This window comes from Bombus pascuorum, chromosome 10 (genome assembly GCF_905332965.1).
Source record: "Bombus pascuorum chromosome 10, iyBomPasc1.1, whole genome shotgun sequence".
Lineage (NCBI taxonomy): Eukaryota > Metazoa > Arthropoda > Insecta > Hymenoptera > Apidae > Bombus > Bombus pascuorum.
This window is the reverse complement of record NC_083497.1, coordinates 10,855,458-10,870,311: the sequence shown is the minus strand read 5'-3', so window position 1 is coordinate 10,870,311 and position 14,854 is coordinate 10,855,458. Positions and strand designations below refer to the sequence as shown.

At 41.2% G+C, this 14,854-nt stretch overlaps 1 protein-coding gene across 4 annotated transcripts in view; it reads left to right on the top strand.

Moving 5' to 3' along the window:
* Nucleotides 1-14,854, top strand: part of LOC132911448 (atos homolog protein A) — a 44,152-nt gene that overhangs the window by 25,541 nt on the left and 3,757 nt on the right. Inside the window, exons 1-8 of one of the 4 annotated variants that reach the window (XM_060968057.1) lie at nucleotides 7,373-7,718; nucleotides 8,583-8,797; nucleotides 9,301-9,521; nucleotides 10,001-10,223; nucleotides 10,766-10,931; nucleotides 11,424-13,902; nucleotides 14,043-14,364; nucleotides 14,568-14,767. In XM_060968057.1, the coding sequence (XP_060824040.1) occupies nucleotides 7,658-7,718; nucleotides 8,583-8,797; nucleotides 9,301-9,521; nucleotides 10,001-10,223; nucleotides 10,766-10,931; nucleotides 11,424-13,902; nucleotides 14,043-14,364; nucleotides 14,568-14,767 (3,887 nt within the window). In that variant the 5' untranslated portion in view covers nucleotides 7,373-7,657. Of the gene's footprint in view, nucleotides 1-7,367; nucleotides 7,719-8,582; nucleotides 8,798-9,300; nucleotides 9,522-10,000; nucleotides 10,224-10,681; nucleotides 10,932-11,423; nucleotides 13,903-14,042; nucleotides 14,365-14,567; nucleotides 14,768-14,854 lie in introns of those variants that run through there. The other 3 variants (XM_060968058.1, XM_060968059.1, XM_060968061.1) reach the window with 3 other exon arrangements.

Below are 14,854 nucleotides of genomic sequence, written 5' to 3'. Positions count from 1 at the left end.
TGTAACGTTGTAATGCTAATGTGTGTTATTGTGGTACAAAGTACGAATAGATCAGGAATATTTAAATCTAGTAGTAGTAGTTAGAAGTATCGTAATACACGCTTCTGTAACTTCAATAAAAATTCCTTTTTAAAATGTTCAGCACTCACATACGATCGACAACAGTAAAAAAAATTGAATTTATTGCTCGTTGAAGTTCCTGTTTATTGGTCGTTGAAGTTGCAGCCGTAAAAATATTGTGATAAATTCCAACTACTGCTACATTTGAATATTCCTGATCTATTTATACTTTGTAGCGTAGCAACGCGTATTCATTATGTGTGTCGTTTTTTCGTTAGAACTTTTTAACGATGCTTATCACTCGTATCATTTTTATATCTCATCCTACAGAATATACCGACCGATAACGATTCCTCTATTTTATCTTCAAACGTAAGAAATTTTTCAACCATAGAAGAATACGATTTATTGGAAAATAGAGCAAAATGTGAACGGTAATAGCGCAGCAGGGTTAAGAAAGTTCTCTCAGCTTGCTACAGATAGAGGAATGTTGTTTTCCAGAGCTTAGATGGAATTGGATTTAGAGATGGTTTATTGGTCGGGATGTGCGTGTCCAGAGGCGCGGCCTTAGCGCATTGTGAAGCATGTTAACGAGCTAATTGGTAACGGACCGGTGGCAACAGAAGACGGCCTCGTCCTCATCAATGATTTCCTTCATCGAGCGTGTAAACACGAGCGATTAGGGAAGGAAAACGTGGCTTTACGTGCGCATTATGCATCCGGTTGGCCGGTGATAAGCTCGTATTGCTACGCCTTGGACTCGCGTTGCGAGATTCTCCAGCGGTTTTCGCAACGCCTTTGTCCTCGTTCGAAACGATTCGTCGATTCAGTTATCACGCTTCGCTCAAGTTACATTGTCTTTCTTCATTTCAAAACAGCTGACGCACGTCAAATCGAACCAATTTCGGTATCGTTATTTATCCTCCGTGATTATAATTTATCTATTCGCTTACTTTTTCCTGAATATTTTCTTAAAATCAATTATTCCGAACGCAATTCCAGCGACGATAACAACAACAGACTGACCATATTGACCTTTTTACACATGAGATGTAAATACATTAAAAACCTCGATTTTGAACGTACTACTGGGTAACGAATGCTTAGCTTTCCTTGCGTTAAACCGACTTATCTTGTTGCTTTTATTCATCCTCTTTCTACTTCCTTCCTTTTCTTCGTATTGTTATTATTTCTCTTTTCCTTCTTCGCTACTTTATACGACTGTGCGTGCGATTATCTTTGGATGAAACAGGATATTCAACTCGCTTAATAAGTTAAATGAATTAAAGCAAGGACACTAAGAAATACCACCGATAAAAATACAGTGCAAGGTCGCTGAGAAAGAAGTTTACAGAGATAAAAAAACAAATATAGCGCGATTAAAGGAGTTAGAAAGGAGTAAGGAAGCGGTCGAAAGTAATTCGCTCGGTTTCTTTTCCTCGATTCTAATTACTTGTCCGGTTAGTTTCGCAAAAATCCTTTTCGCCTGTCGGTAGATTTCGCGAAAAGCTTCTTCCGACTCGCGGTGCATAAATGAAAGGGAAACGCGAGCATACGGCTCGCCTTTGTGTCATTTGCTGCGTTTCAGTTGGTAGTTTGGAAATGGGAAATAAAACAGCGAGCTAGTTGGCGCGAATCTTCTGCATTTTTAATGCCCGTTGCCAGCTGCTAATTCCTCGGCTTTTCCTTTGCATTCGTTTCCAACACACGCTGAACGAACGCTCGTTGAATCGCGAGACATTTATTGCCCCTAAGAGATAAAAGAACGCTGATATTTTGTTAATGAAACGATAACGATGCACACGCTACTACCGATTTCGTCTATAAAAGCACGCTTTCTAATTCGACGCCGCTGACGAGAGCTCGAGCTCACCAGCAATAAGGCGTAATGACGTCGCAGACGTAACAAATTTTACTGTCACGCATTACGATGGATTATCATAGCCGGGAACCTGTAATTTCGTATTTTATTTGCTCCCTGGCTAGCCGGATGTCGCTGATTGTAACCAATTATTTCGGCAACAACGTAGAGTCGATTTATTTTCCACTATGTGCTCTCTACTTTGTCGGAGTTGAAAAGTATTTCTGCAACGTTTAACCTCTTGATGATCATAGAATTACGAAGAATTTGGAATGAACGATTTGGAGAACAATCGTTCCTCTGTCCCCGAGATATGCTGAGTTTTTAGTGTCAAAAAATCGGAATCTCCTCGTGAAATAATTTACCGATCGATAATATTAACGAGTCGACAAATGGAACAATCGAATGACCGATAATTTGTTAAATTTACTTATAAAATTTCAATCAAGACAATCGTCCTATTTGTCCAACTAATAAAAAATTGAAGCCGTACAGGGTGTGCACTGGTGTCATCGAAACGATTGTAAGAGCTCGTTTCGATTCCGATAAAAAGAGAATCTGCGCGTCAAAGAGAATTTGATATCCGCAAAATTAATATAAAAGATAATCGTCTTCGTTAATATAATTAGTAGGCAGCCCTGGGTGGCGTGTAATTCTGTTAATGCGTTTACGCACGCGTTTCAACCATAAATTTCACGGTTCGTTGTCCGGTACATGTAAAAGTTAATACGCACTTCGCATAACTTCGCCTGGTCTCTGCCAGTGAATTCGATCGAGCATAAAGCACGATGTGCTTTGTGATGTTCATTGAACCAAACTTGACTTTCTAAAAAAACGAACGCGTCTTTATCGGATCATAAAGCGTCGACAAATGAATGACAGTTTATCGACGACAAAATGCATATCGAAATGCGATACATGCAATAAACCAACAGCGATGACGAACCAGTTCTTTCCGCTTATTTTACGTACAAGTCGTGCACGTTTTTATGTTCTTACCTTTTACGCCAAAACACCTAATCTTTGTTTTTTAACTTCTTTTCTCGATAAATTCTATGGTTCGTTGCTTGTATTTGTACATCGTACGTTTGAGAACGCGATAGCTGTGCTGTGCTACGTGCTAAGCTTCTCGAGTTCTGCCTATGTTAAATGCCATACGAATGGTGATAATTGATAGTCGTTTAGTTACTAATAATCGCTGCTTGTTTGCTAGTCCATCGTCTCGCACAATCCCTGGCTGTCGAGTTAATAAATTTTCTTATTAGAATTCCTATTAGAAAGGGTGAAAAATATTGGAAACTTTGGCCCCAGTTCGATGCTCAGAGAGCGTAAAATCTTCCACAACACGGCTACAAATCTCGCGCAATTCTCGAAGTTCAGATTCTACATATGGATTTTGCAACCTGGTTGCTATTGTGTTTGCAAAAGGTTCGCTTTTGTGCGCTTCCTTCTCCACTTTCTCTCCCTTTTCCCCCATTGTTTCCTAAACGACCTATTCTTCGACGAATTCCCAGGATCGGACGATGTTTATTGGAAACGCGCGAAGGTCGAGGTAATTAAGAACGGATCGCGTTGGTTATATTCGACGACGAGAAAGTACGAAGCGAGTCGCGAAAGTATAAGTTTGGCCGAATAATTCTGAGCAGCTTGTTTACTACGCGCTGGATAATACTGGCGCCAACAAGCCGGTGTTTTCTCAGCTGGACCAGCCAGTGCATTCACACCGTGCTGCACCAGAAGCGCATCGCCCTTTCCCTCAGCCTCCCGTGTCGCTAACTATAATACATGCTTCGTAGCTCGCACGACCTGAGCCTTTTATTCTGTAACGCCAATCCCTTCCTCGCTGCTTTGGCGAAGGTCTTCTTCGACGTTCGAACGGCTTGCCCTCGACCAATGACCAAGCCAAAACCCTTGGCCTCCGCCGCTTTGATCGCGCATCAAAGTTTCGCTCAGGATCACTTTGGGTCTCGAGTCGAAATTGCAAGTTTTTCAAGCGTGCTTCTCAAAGCTCTATAGACTTGGAAAAGAAGCCAAGTACTTTGCACGCTTTTAGGTATCCTGCAATAGTAATCTTTTGCCACTTTTTTCATTTTACCATGTGTATCATCGACGATAGATCTGCTTTCTTTGGCCACTTTGGCTCCTGGATCGAAATTGCTAATCTTTCACGCGTGCATCGTGAAGCATCGAACCTTGGAAGAGGAAACGAGTACTTTGATCTTTTGTATCCTATCAAAGATCCTTTCTATCGGCCTTTTCATTTTCGTTGGTGCGTATCATCGATGAAAAATTTTCTTTCGTTCCTTGATCATTCCGATCGGGATTACAAATTCGTAATTTTAATAAAAAAAACAAAAATGCGCCTCGAAGAACCGAACGTAGGATAGGAACCTAATATCCTCTGAACTTTAGGTAACAGTAATTTTTTTATTACTTTTTAGCATTTGATATGTATCATCGATGAAGGATCTTCTTTTGTGATTCCATTACTTTGGATCTCTCATCGAAATGGCTAATCCCCACGTGTACATCATAAAGCGTCCGAGCTTGGAACAGGAAACGAGCACTTGGATCTTCTGTATCCTGTAATAAAATCTTTTTTATTATCTTTTTTATTTCTTTTGTGCTTATCGTCGGCGAAAGATTTTCTTTCGTCCTTTGATCACTCCGGGGGCTTCCAATCAAAATTGCAAGTTTTTCATGAACGTATCTCGAGGCTGCGAGCTTAGAGCAGTAACCTAATATCCTGAACTTTCGTATCGGATAACGGTAATTTTTTATTACTTTTTTTCACTACTATTTCACTATTTTTTTGATACTTATCACCGATGGAAGATCTGCTTTTGTTCTTTTCAAAGTAACTTGATGTATTACTCTTGGCAAGGTAGCGAATTTTCGACGTCTGCTTTTCATCCCTGATCGATCCTCGGCTTTAGCTCAGCTTCATATTCGTTTCATCATTCTGCCGTTTAAGAAGCTGCGTCTGGCAGTGCCGATTAAAAACACCGTTCGCCAGCCATCTTCTGGTCAACTTACTCTCCAGGATTTAGAGCGACTAATTATGCGAGTACGGTGCCGGGTGCTAACAAGATTCCAACAACGTATTATCGGACGATGCGATTAGAAGCGGTATAAAGCAACTTTTTCTAGCGACTAGATTATTCCAAGACTCTGACGCGACTCGAGCTTAAAAATACTCGATCGTTCCAAGCGATCAGTATACAGTAATCAAGGACTAATCCTTGACTCGTAAAGGGAACGCTGTTCAATCGATATCGATTAGGTCGCAAATCAGTTGGATCGTTTTTTCTTTATAAAATAAAGAGTATCTCGATAGCGCAGGTTACCTCCTAATCCTGGATAGCGTCTCTCGAAGGATTTCGCCAAGGGTTACGAACTTTTTGCGCATGACACCCGAGTACGATCACCCTCGTGGAGCCCCACAAGCTCTCCCTTGTACACAGACCCTCGACACACGTGAAAGACGCCAAGTGTGAGAGGCAGTGCCGCGCAGTTCTTTATTCAAATTCTTCATCGTGCGAGCGCGAGTCGCGCCAGCTCCTACTGTGTGGCTCTCGGCAATTTTTCGCGTCGCCTAATCGCAAGTCGAGTCTCAGTGCACGGACGTAATCGTTTCATTTGCTACTCAAACTACATATGTCCGCGACAGATCCGTGTGATTACGGCGGGGGAATCGTCGCGGGGGTTGAAGTTATCGTCGGTGAAATTTCCGTAGTGACAGCGACGTTTTTCTTGCGATCTTATTGATTTTTCTACCGTAGTTTTGTCGTTTTGATTTTTCCATGTATATATAATATGATCTTATCGATCGAATGATTCCTTTGCTTTCCTTGCCAATCGCGTTACGTTCTGAGAAAATGAAATGGACGTTTGTTTCACTCGATCGTTGGGTTTCTTTCTCGATGGATGGATAAGATTTTCTATAGTTTAAGAATATTTTCTACCTTTCCTACGTTCTACGTTTAATCTTAAAATACTCCAATTTCTTCGTATTTTGTACAATTGCAGAGTCCAAGCGAAAGGAATAGCGATACGATCGTTGAAAAGTAGGATTCAGTGGATTAGCAGGAGTCTCCTAACGTTGTCGCTTTGCCTTCGAAAGAGAAGTTTAACTTGCAATTAGTTACTCGAATGGTACAAAGTCCTGTGAAATTAAAGAAGAGTTTTTTTTTTTTTTTTTTTTATTTTGGTTATTTTACAATTTGTCCTTGCGGACATTTGGTAAAGTGTTATATCTTGTTGGTGAAGAAAAAAAAATATAAATAAAAAATAATATAGCATGTGGGCGGCTACCCCCAGCGGGGTACCAGCTTCGTTTTTTTTTTTCTAAGTTATATCTTTTCATTAAAGAAGAGTGGCGAAATATGCAATATTTTGGCTGGACGAATAGCAGGGAACAACTACTCTAAACATAGTTTCATAGTGCGAAGCATAGAACGTTTCTGGATGAGATATTTCTCTCGTCAAGCCATAAGCTTGTTCTCAAGTATCTTCCACGAGATTTATCGAATTTCAGCGAAAAGTGAGTTACATTTTCCTAGAAATTTTCGTGTTTTCCACCGATGAATAGCGTACAGCGTAGAGTATTCTGTGTTCGTTCGCTCGAATGCTGAAACGCTCGGAGGAAAGTGGCGAGGAAGCCAATCCGGTTGGTCGCTTTCGCCGCATATGGCGGCGGGCAAAGTTATAAATAATGCCCATCGCCCTCCTGCGTATTCACCTTTACATAATGACCGGCAGAAGACGGACGACGAAATCTCGGATCGGATGTCGGGCAAAAAGAAACGAGAAAAACCGTAGGAAAGCCTGACCATCATATCTGTGCAGCCGATATCTCGATGCCCTACAAGCGCAATTTTCTATGCTTCTATGCGTTTACATGCCTTGTCTTCACACGCCCCAGCGATTAGTGGTTTTTCCTATAGGAGACTTGTTGATCTGGAAGAGAAGCAGATCGAAGGAAACATTTTATTATTGCAGAACTCTGTAGAACAAAGTTTGACAGCTATTAGTATTTTAGTTTTGTAAATTCAAGCACGCTAAATGATTTTATATGTACATATTTGGATAGTAAGCTTCAATGAAATTGTGATTCGGGTTATTTGAAATTGGTGAAAGTTTCTCGAGTCTACAGCTCTTTTAGGACGTCGTTATTTGCGAGATGGAAATATTTAAAAAAGAATGACGATTAACAAAACAGTGAAATCAATAAGAGACGGTCACAATGCCTCACATCGTTTGTCAGACAATTGTTCGGTAGGTTTAACCTTTTGCATTCTCTCTGGATCATCTCCGACAGAGTCGCATCGTTGGAGAATTCCTTAGGTTTAAAGAAGATAAGAAGCGTTGTTGATATTGAAACGTTAAAAGTGCTCGATTAAAAGAGAAACGAGGTAGAGACATAAAAAATTGAAAGACTATAGTGGGATTAAACAATGGATCAATGGAGTACAGAAGAACGGAATGAACGTAAACTGTTGTATTCGTGATGATTCACAAAGAAACAAAAAGACAATGGTGACTCGCGTCAGTTCTCGCTCTAAACGCGGTCAGTTTGGACAGCAAAGTTCGTGTCTCCGATAAGAACATCGCGAAAAACCTACCTGAGCCTAGTTCGAAGGATGGTCCGTTGCGGTAGCGCGCTTAAGATTAACGATAGCGGAGGTCGTGCGCGAATCGTTCCAGTTTTCATTCCCTCGAGAGCAGCTCTCGAAAATGTCGACGATCCTATTGCAGTGCGTTGGAAATTGCTTCCAGAGAAGGAGAATGCGCACAGGTTCGTGTTCGCGCTGGTTTCCTCTGGAAAACCATTATTCCAATCTTTTACGATTTACCAATCGCGCATCCCTGTTGTTTCAAACGTTTAAACGTTCTAGAAATCTTTTTTCTCGATTTCTTATTCACGTTCGTCGCCCAGCCTGATTCGGCTAAGTTTCCTGCGGGGCCCAAATCCGACCGCAGAACGTAAATAGAGCGACAAGCAGGAATTCATTGTTTATCCCCTTCGATTTATTGTTTATCGCCTTCGATTCATTATAAAGAAAAGATTATTCATTTCTGAAATGGAGAAGAGCTAGAGTATTCCGAGGGATCTCATGGCAGATATCTCAGATCTTTCATACTTGTGAGACGTATATCAGTGATTTTTTCATCCTCAAAATGTTCAGTAAACAGCGTGAAAATATATTTGAAAGTGAGGAGAGTAGTGATAACGGAGTCTAACTATTTTTCGAAGTGCCCAACATCACCCCAAATGCGTTTGGAATGTTTTAACGAATACTATACGATATAGGATAATGTAATATATTATCCAGAATATAAATTAGTAAAAAGTATGGTATAATGTGTTTTTAATATTTTTATGTTGTATATCCTATATATAATATCGTATATTTAATTAATTAACTCGAACAAGAAGAGCGTCACCATCATTTGGCGACGGGGCCCCCACGGAAGTATACCCGTCGCATAGATATGTGCGACGTGGTGACGAACGTGTTAAAGAAACTAGATCGATGAAGAATTAAAATTTTTTTTTTTTTTTGTTTGTTTGAAAATTGACATAAAACTGTTGAGTAGTATATGGAAATAATATCGAATAAATTTCGTTGCGAATGACAAATTTTCGTTTTCTTTGCAGGTATGCACTGCCTAGGTGCGGTGACAGGAGGCATTCCCAGCCCAAATGGGGTTGGCGGTCGGGGTGGCATTCTTAGCGTGTTCCGAGCCCTTGGAGTCCTGGTGTGCGAAGGGAGGATTCAGGGCCCTCCACGTGGCTACAAAGAGGGCCCACATTGTGCAGCGCCTATGCAGTCGGTGCCTAATGACCACGTGTGCGAAGAAAATAATTACTTGGTAAGAAAATTATTCTCGTAATCTTTTCCACGGTATCTAAACTGCTTTTCCAAGAAAATACAGTGGCGAGCGTATAAATAAGGAAACAACAACTACTAGTAATCTTAATTGTATTATGAGGCATTCTGTTCTCATTCTTTATTGCAACACAGGATTTAAAAATACGTATAAATATAGAATGATCGTTGAACGTTTACTTGCAGTAATAATTAGAAATCACTTGTATTTCTACTTACTTTTATAGTAGAATATTTAAGAATACATTTTCTATGGCCTGAGACGTTGTTTCAAATGTTTATTTCAAATAATAATTACAGACCGAATTAAGTCAGGTTTGTAAAATAAACGTGTCCCCTATTTATGTGCTCGCCACTGTACCCTTTGTTTCGATAACGGAATGACGTCGTTAAATCGTTTCCTCCTCTATTGAAAACGTAGTAATTAAAATTTCTATAGACAATGGTTTTCTCATTTGCCTTTCTTTTTTCATATAATCTGTGCAGTGTGATCGATATCTTGTACTGGTTCGAGAGATCGCTGATCGTATTGCAATTGGTTCGTTCCTGTCCATCGAGGTAGTGTTGTGCAGCAACTGTCCATGCGGTTTGGCCAAATCTACGTGCAAGAACCCGATCTGCACAGTGCCGTCCTTATCAATCTCACCATGGCAACAAGCGTCGGAGATGCTGCTGGAGTATTGGTGTGTTTGCGTCGTTCCCAGCAAGTAAGTGTGCCAATCAGTTGCTCTAGACTATTTATTTTAACGATAATAGCATACGTAACTAATCCCTCTTGACAAACAAATTTTCCCTCGATTCGTTAGCGAAATTGATCGTACTTTTATAAGATAGAAACACCTTGCAACGTAAATTTAATCTGTTTATATATAAAAATTATAATCTATGTATAATTATATTTTCTACAAAGTGTATAGTTATCTTAGTATAAGAGATATTGTACCATGAAGATCAATAGCATTCAATTGTTGAAATAATTGGCTCAACTGAATGCAATTAAATGTAATTCATTTAACTTGGTACTTTATACGATAGACATATTAATGATTTTATTAAAGACTTTTTTTTACTAAGACTTTCGAACGTGGACGTATGACTCGGCGAGTAGTTAAGTGGATCATGTTCATTAATTTTCTATAAATATCTTTTTTTGCCACTAACAAATCGAACGAATAACAATGTTTAGGAGCCCAGAGACGATGAACTTCTACGGTTTATATCAGGCAGTCCGTTCACGTCTTCACTTCAGCCAAGTCGCTGCATGGTGGTCCAGGAGCAACGGCGTCGATCCCAGTTACATCGTGACAAGGGTGGTGCCATATAACGAAGAAAATCTGGGAAAGTTCCGGGAATCTCCTGTGGAGCACACGTTTCCTTTAGCTGGCCAAGGGGACGGAAATTCTATAAAAGTAAAAGAATCGATTCTTATCATTTATCAGCGTCGTTTTAAATCGTCCGCTTATACCATTAATCCAGGAACATTGTCATCAATTGGGAAACAAAAAGTTGAACTATCTGTGATATCGATTAACATATCCTTCTCACGTTCGACGTTCCTTTATTCTCACATTACACGTTTCATGAAAATCATTGTCTCTTTTATATTCGCGTTGAAACATATTACGGGCGAAAGCTCGTTGGATGAAGATAGATGCGCTTAATCGATCCAAGGATTCCCTGGCAAGCAATAGCTCGCTGGGAACGCTCGAAATGATGCGTTTGACTCACGATAAAGGCGAGGTCAATGTTCCTCGAACTGTCCATGTAATTCGCATGGTGGTTCTCTCGTCCACGTACTCAGAGTACCTTCCACGGTTCTATTCTGGTGGTTCGAGGACACTAACGAATGCCTACTTTTAACCAGCAGATGAGTCACCGGCTACCCAATCTCGTTCCAAGTACCGCGACTGCATTTAATGGAGCTGAAGAGGATTTCTCGTGTAAATTTTAGGTCACCGTGTGGGCACTGCCGAGGATGGAAGAGGTTCCGATTCTCACCTGTCCGTTGCATCCGATCAAAGAGAAAGACGAGGAGGGTGTAGCGAGGGCTTTGACACCTACCAAGGCTATCCCGGTTCCGAGCGCTGCGCAAAATCCCGAAGCCCTTGTCTTGCCTGGTAATGAGGGGAATTGCAATTGATCAGCGTAATATTTCGATGTTCGAGTATTACCTTCCTGAGTGTCTCAGTTTATGTAAATTTGGTCATACACCGAACTATCCACCTTCTCATTTTTTTATATTAAATAAGTGGGTAAACCTCATGTCGCTTCTCGATTCTTTTTTTCTTAAATCATTCGCAACCATGAATACGTACACGTGTATATATATCGCTGACTCGATATCATTGCGACCCTAAGATATCTCGTAATGACGACATCGTTTTACCGAGATATCTTGTCCCTAGTTACGAAAAGGTTAATCATATTACAAAGCGTAAGTTTCTTCTTTTTCTTTGCTTCTTTAAATTGTTATCGAATTAGCAAAATATGTTCCTTTGTTTTTGCTTTTTCAAATCGTTAATAAATTAGCGAAGATGATGCTCGAAATACGTCCATTACGATACTGAAGCTAGAATATGTCGTGAAACAAATATGTTTTATTGAAACAGCTCTGGTGGACGACAGGCTGCAAACACCTTGCAACAAGCCCGGCAAACATCATTGTCCTTGCGACGAGGAGGACGTTCCACCGCCATCACCAGTGATTCCACGACAGAACCGCGAGAGAAAGCGTCGTCGATCTCTTCCGTGTGGTCCAACAGACGCAAATTCCTGCGTTACGGTTCAACCGATGCCTCTTCCCTCGGTACAGGAAGCTGTAACGCAAGAATCGCAGAAAGACAGTCAGAGCTCGAGCTACCCGAAATGTTCCACCGAGATCTCGATCAATCGCGGTATTAAATTTGTGCAAGGTCAGAACTGCAAATTCGAGGAGAACAGCATCAGGAATAGGAAGAACTTAAACTCAGATAATCTGGAGCGGTGTTTTAAGACGCAGCTGAGCATCGACGGACGAGATGGAAACACTGAGAAACGGTACAAACGAACGATCGACGAACCTGACGCAAAATCGTTATCGAATTCTAATGATAAACAGTGCAATTTGGAGAAGAAGCAGAAAGAACGAGAAATAAAGTCGGAGAAGAATGGAATATTTGAGAATCTGATACCGTTCAATTCGTCGCTGCCGTGGTCTTTTGTCGAATCTTGGAATAATAGTAACGCAAATGGCAAGTGTGCTTTTCAGAGCTTGCGCGGAAACAAGGAAACTTATTTCAACGACTCTGAGAGAATCTGCAAAGCGCCAGTCAGCAAGGATTCGAGTATCGTGATCAATCCCTTTAGGCAACCCAGTCCTTTCCACGAATCAAATCCAGGTCCATCGACGAATAATCGTTTAAAGCAGGATTCCTTCAACTCCACTTGCATGGTGCATCAAAGCTGCGTCAAGTCGTCGTGCAAGTTGTCGAATTCTGGAGCGGTGTCGTCTGGACGAGAAGCTTTGGACACGGACTCGGACAGGGGTGTCAATAATAAAGGGAGATCCAGAAAGGATTTGAGTCAATTAATATCCAAGCTATCGTTTCCTGACGATAAAGACAGAACAAAAGAGGAAGGAGGTTTCTTGGATTGGTTCACCAAGGTTCCTGGACGAGTTCTCGGAGTCACGCCAAACATCAACTACATAGAGAATAAGGTGAAAGCTACGAATTTGAAGAGTCAGGAACAACACGGAAACGAAGTGAGATTTAAAAATTGCAATCTGGAGTTGAGCCAGCAAGAATTCGACGAAGTTCTGGCTGTTTTAAGAGCTAGAACACCGTCTGAACGTAAGAGAACAAGTGTCAGGACCGTAAAGAGACGAGAGAAGCCGGAGAAAGCAGTAGAAGATGGATCGACTAAGCCGGTAACGAAGTGCGGGAATGTAGAGAGTAACGAATGCTCGACAAATAATTTGGTGAACCGTGCCAAGTCCTGCGAAAGTTGCAATCACAAGTTATGTAGGAAAAACGACCAACAAGCTTTAGAGAAGACCAATTTCGCTGAGATCTATGGCAATAAGAACATTTACAATCCCCAGAAACGCGAGAAGTTGGATGGCGATGAGTCGAACGAGAATCTACAGGCGATCAAATGCAATAATTCTGAAAAGAGGAAGAACGACACCATGGACTGTCTGCAGAACGTGTCGAACAAAGCAGATATATTATTGGGAGCAATTTTGCGAACCAGCAAAGACCGAGGGAACCAGTCGGAGGTTCCTTGTGGGACCAAATCGAGGTCCGCGTTGGCAATGGCCACCAACGAAATGGAAAGCAGTCGAAATAACGTGGCCAACGAGAAGTATCAGGAACAGAAACTGCCAATGGAGGATGAGAAGTCTCTGCCAATGGCGTTCAACAAGAGATTTAATCGGTTCCGACAGCTTTTCAAGAAGGAGCACGAGAAGAAATTAGAGGATAATCCGCAGGATGCGATCCAACAGATCGTTCAACGTTCGTTCATGTACAACAACGTGCAACCAAGCTTACACGATCCAAAGAACTTCAGGGATAGTAAAGCGAAGAGAAGGATAAATTTCCCGAACATTATCGAAGAAACGGAGAAGCGTGACGCGAGCCCCGATCCTTCAGAGCTTAGTACAAATGGCGCACATCAAAACTCATGTATCTATAGTACAAATTCCAAGAAGGATAGCTGCGACTACGACGAAGTCGAGACGTCCAAATGGCAAAATAGACTGCATAGTACAAACGAAGAAGATAGCATAACCGAGCACGAGGAGGAGGAGGAAGATGAAACTGTGTCGAAGCTTTGCAAAGATTCTGTTTCGAATGTGGCGAAGAAGAATCGAAATTATAGTCTTGGTAAAGACAACGCCATCACGGAGGAGGACGAAACAGTGGACAAAGTGGTACCGACCGCCATCGAACAAGAAAGATTCCGACGATCATTGGAAAACGCAGCTTCGATGGTGTTCCATAGCAGAACCGGTTTACCATTGACATCCAGTCCAGCTCCATTGAGAAGAGGCAGCTGTTGTTTCGATTACGATAGTAGTCTGAATACCGTCTCCTCAAAAAGAAGGTACGAATCGAAGAAACAGGTGAAAAATAAGACAAATCACATCTTAAATTCTATATCTTCCTCGGTAGCCAACTCCATATACGGTACATGAACATATCGGTGAAAAGATTCCTTTGGTTAAAACGAGCTTTTTGTTTCAGTGCTCTGTTCGAGTTGAACACTCCACCAAGTCCAGGTGCAGTGTCTTTGGAAGAAACAGACAGAGAGACCGAGAATCTTGGGGAAGGAGAGGAGACACCAAAAAGACGTTCGACTTCTCGTAGTAGACCGCAGAGTCATGCTCTTTTAGGCAGCTTCGAGGAATCAGCTTTAAATGGTAGACTGGAACCTGTGTCCACCGTTCACGGTTTCACGGCGGAATTAGGTGCCAGCGGTTCGTTCTGTCCGAAACATCGAAAGCTTCCAGTCACTGTGTTCTTCTATACGCTCGGTGACAATGATAAAGTTTCTACGCCCTATCTCGTACGTACATCTTATATTCTTTACTGTATTTTTTCTATTTCATTTGAGTTTTGTTATTTGTTCTGCTTTTTTTTATTCTTTTTTCTTTTTCTCTGTTCTTTTAGATTAAAAGGAATTTTGTTATTATCATTGTTATGTTTGAATGATATATTCAGAAATGTCATGTGACATTGATGAAACAAACTTGTGTTACTTTTACATAGGCACATATTAATTTGGGCAAAAAGGGCTACCAAGTACCAAGAAGCGGTACTATTCAAGTAACGCTTCTCAATCCTTTGGGTACAGTCGTTAAGATGTTCGTAGTACTATACGATCTTTCTGATATGCCACCACGATCTCATACTTTTTTACGTCAGAGAACACTGCGGGACAAAACACTACGCTACCTCGTACATCTTAGGTGCGTACATCTCAGTACATCTTCACTGACTCTCTACCTATCAATATGCAACTAACACCCGCATGCATCCAGAGATCGCTCTACTGC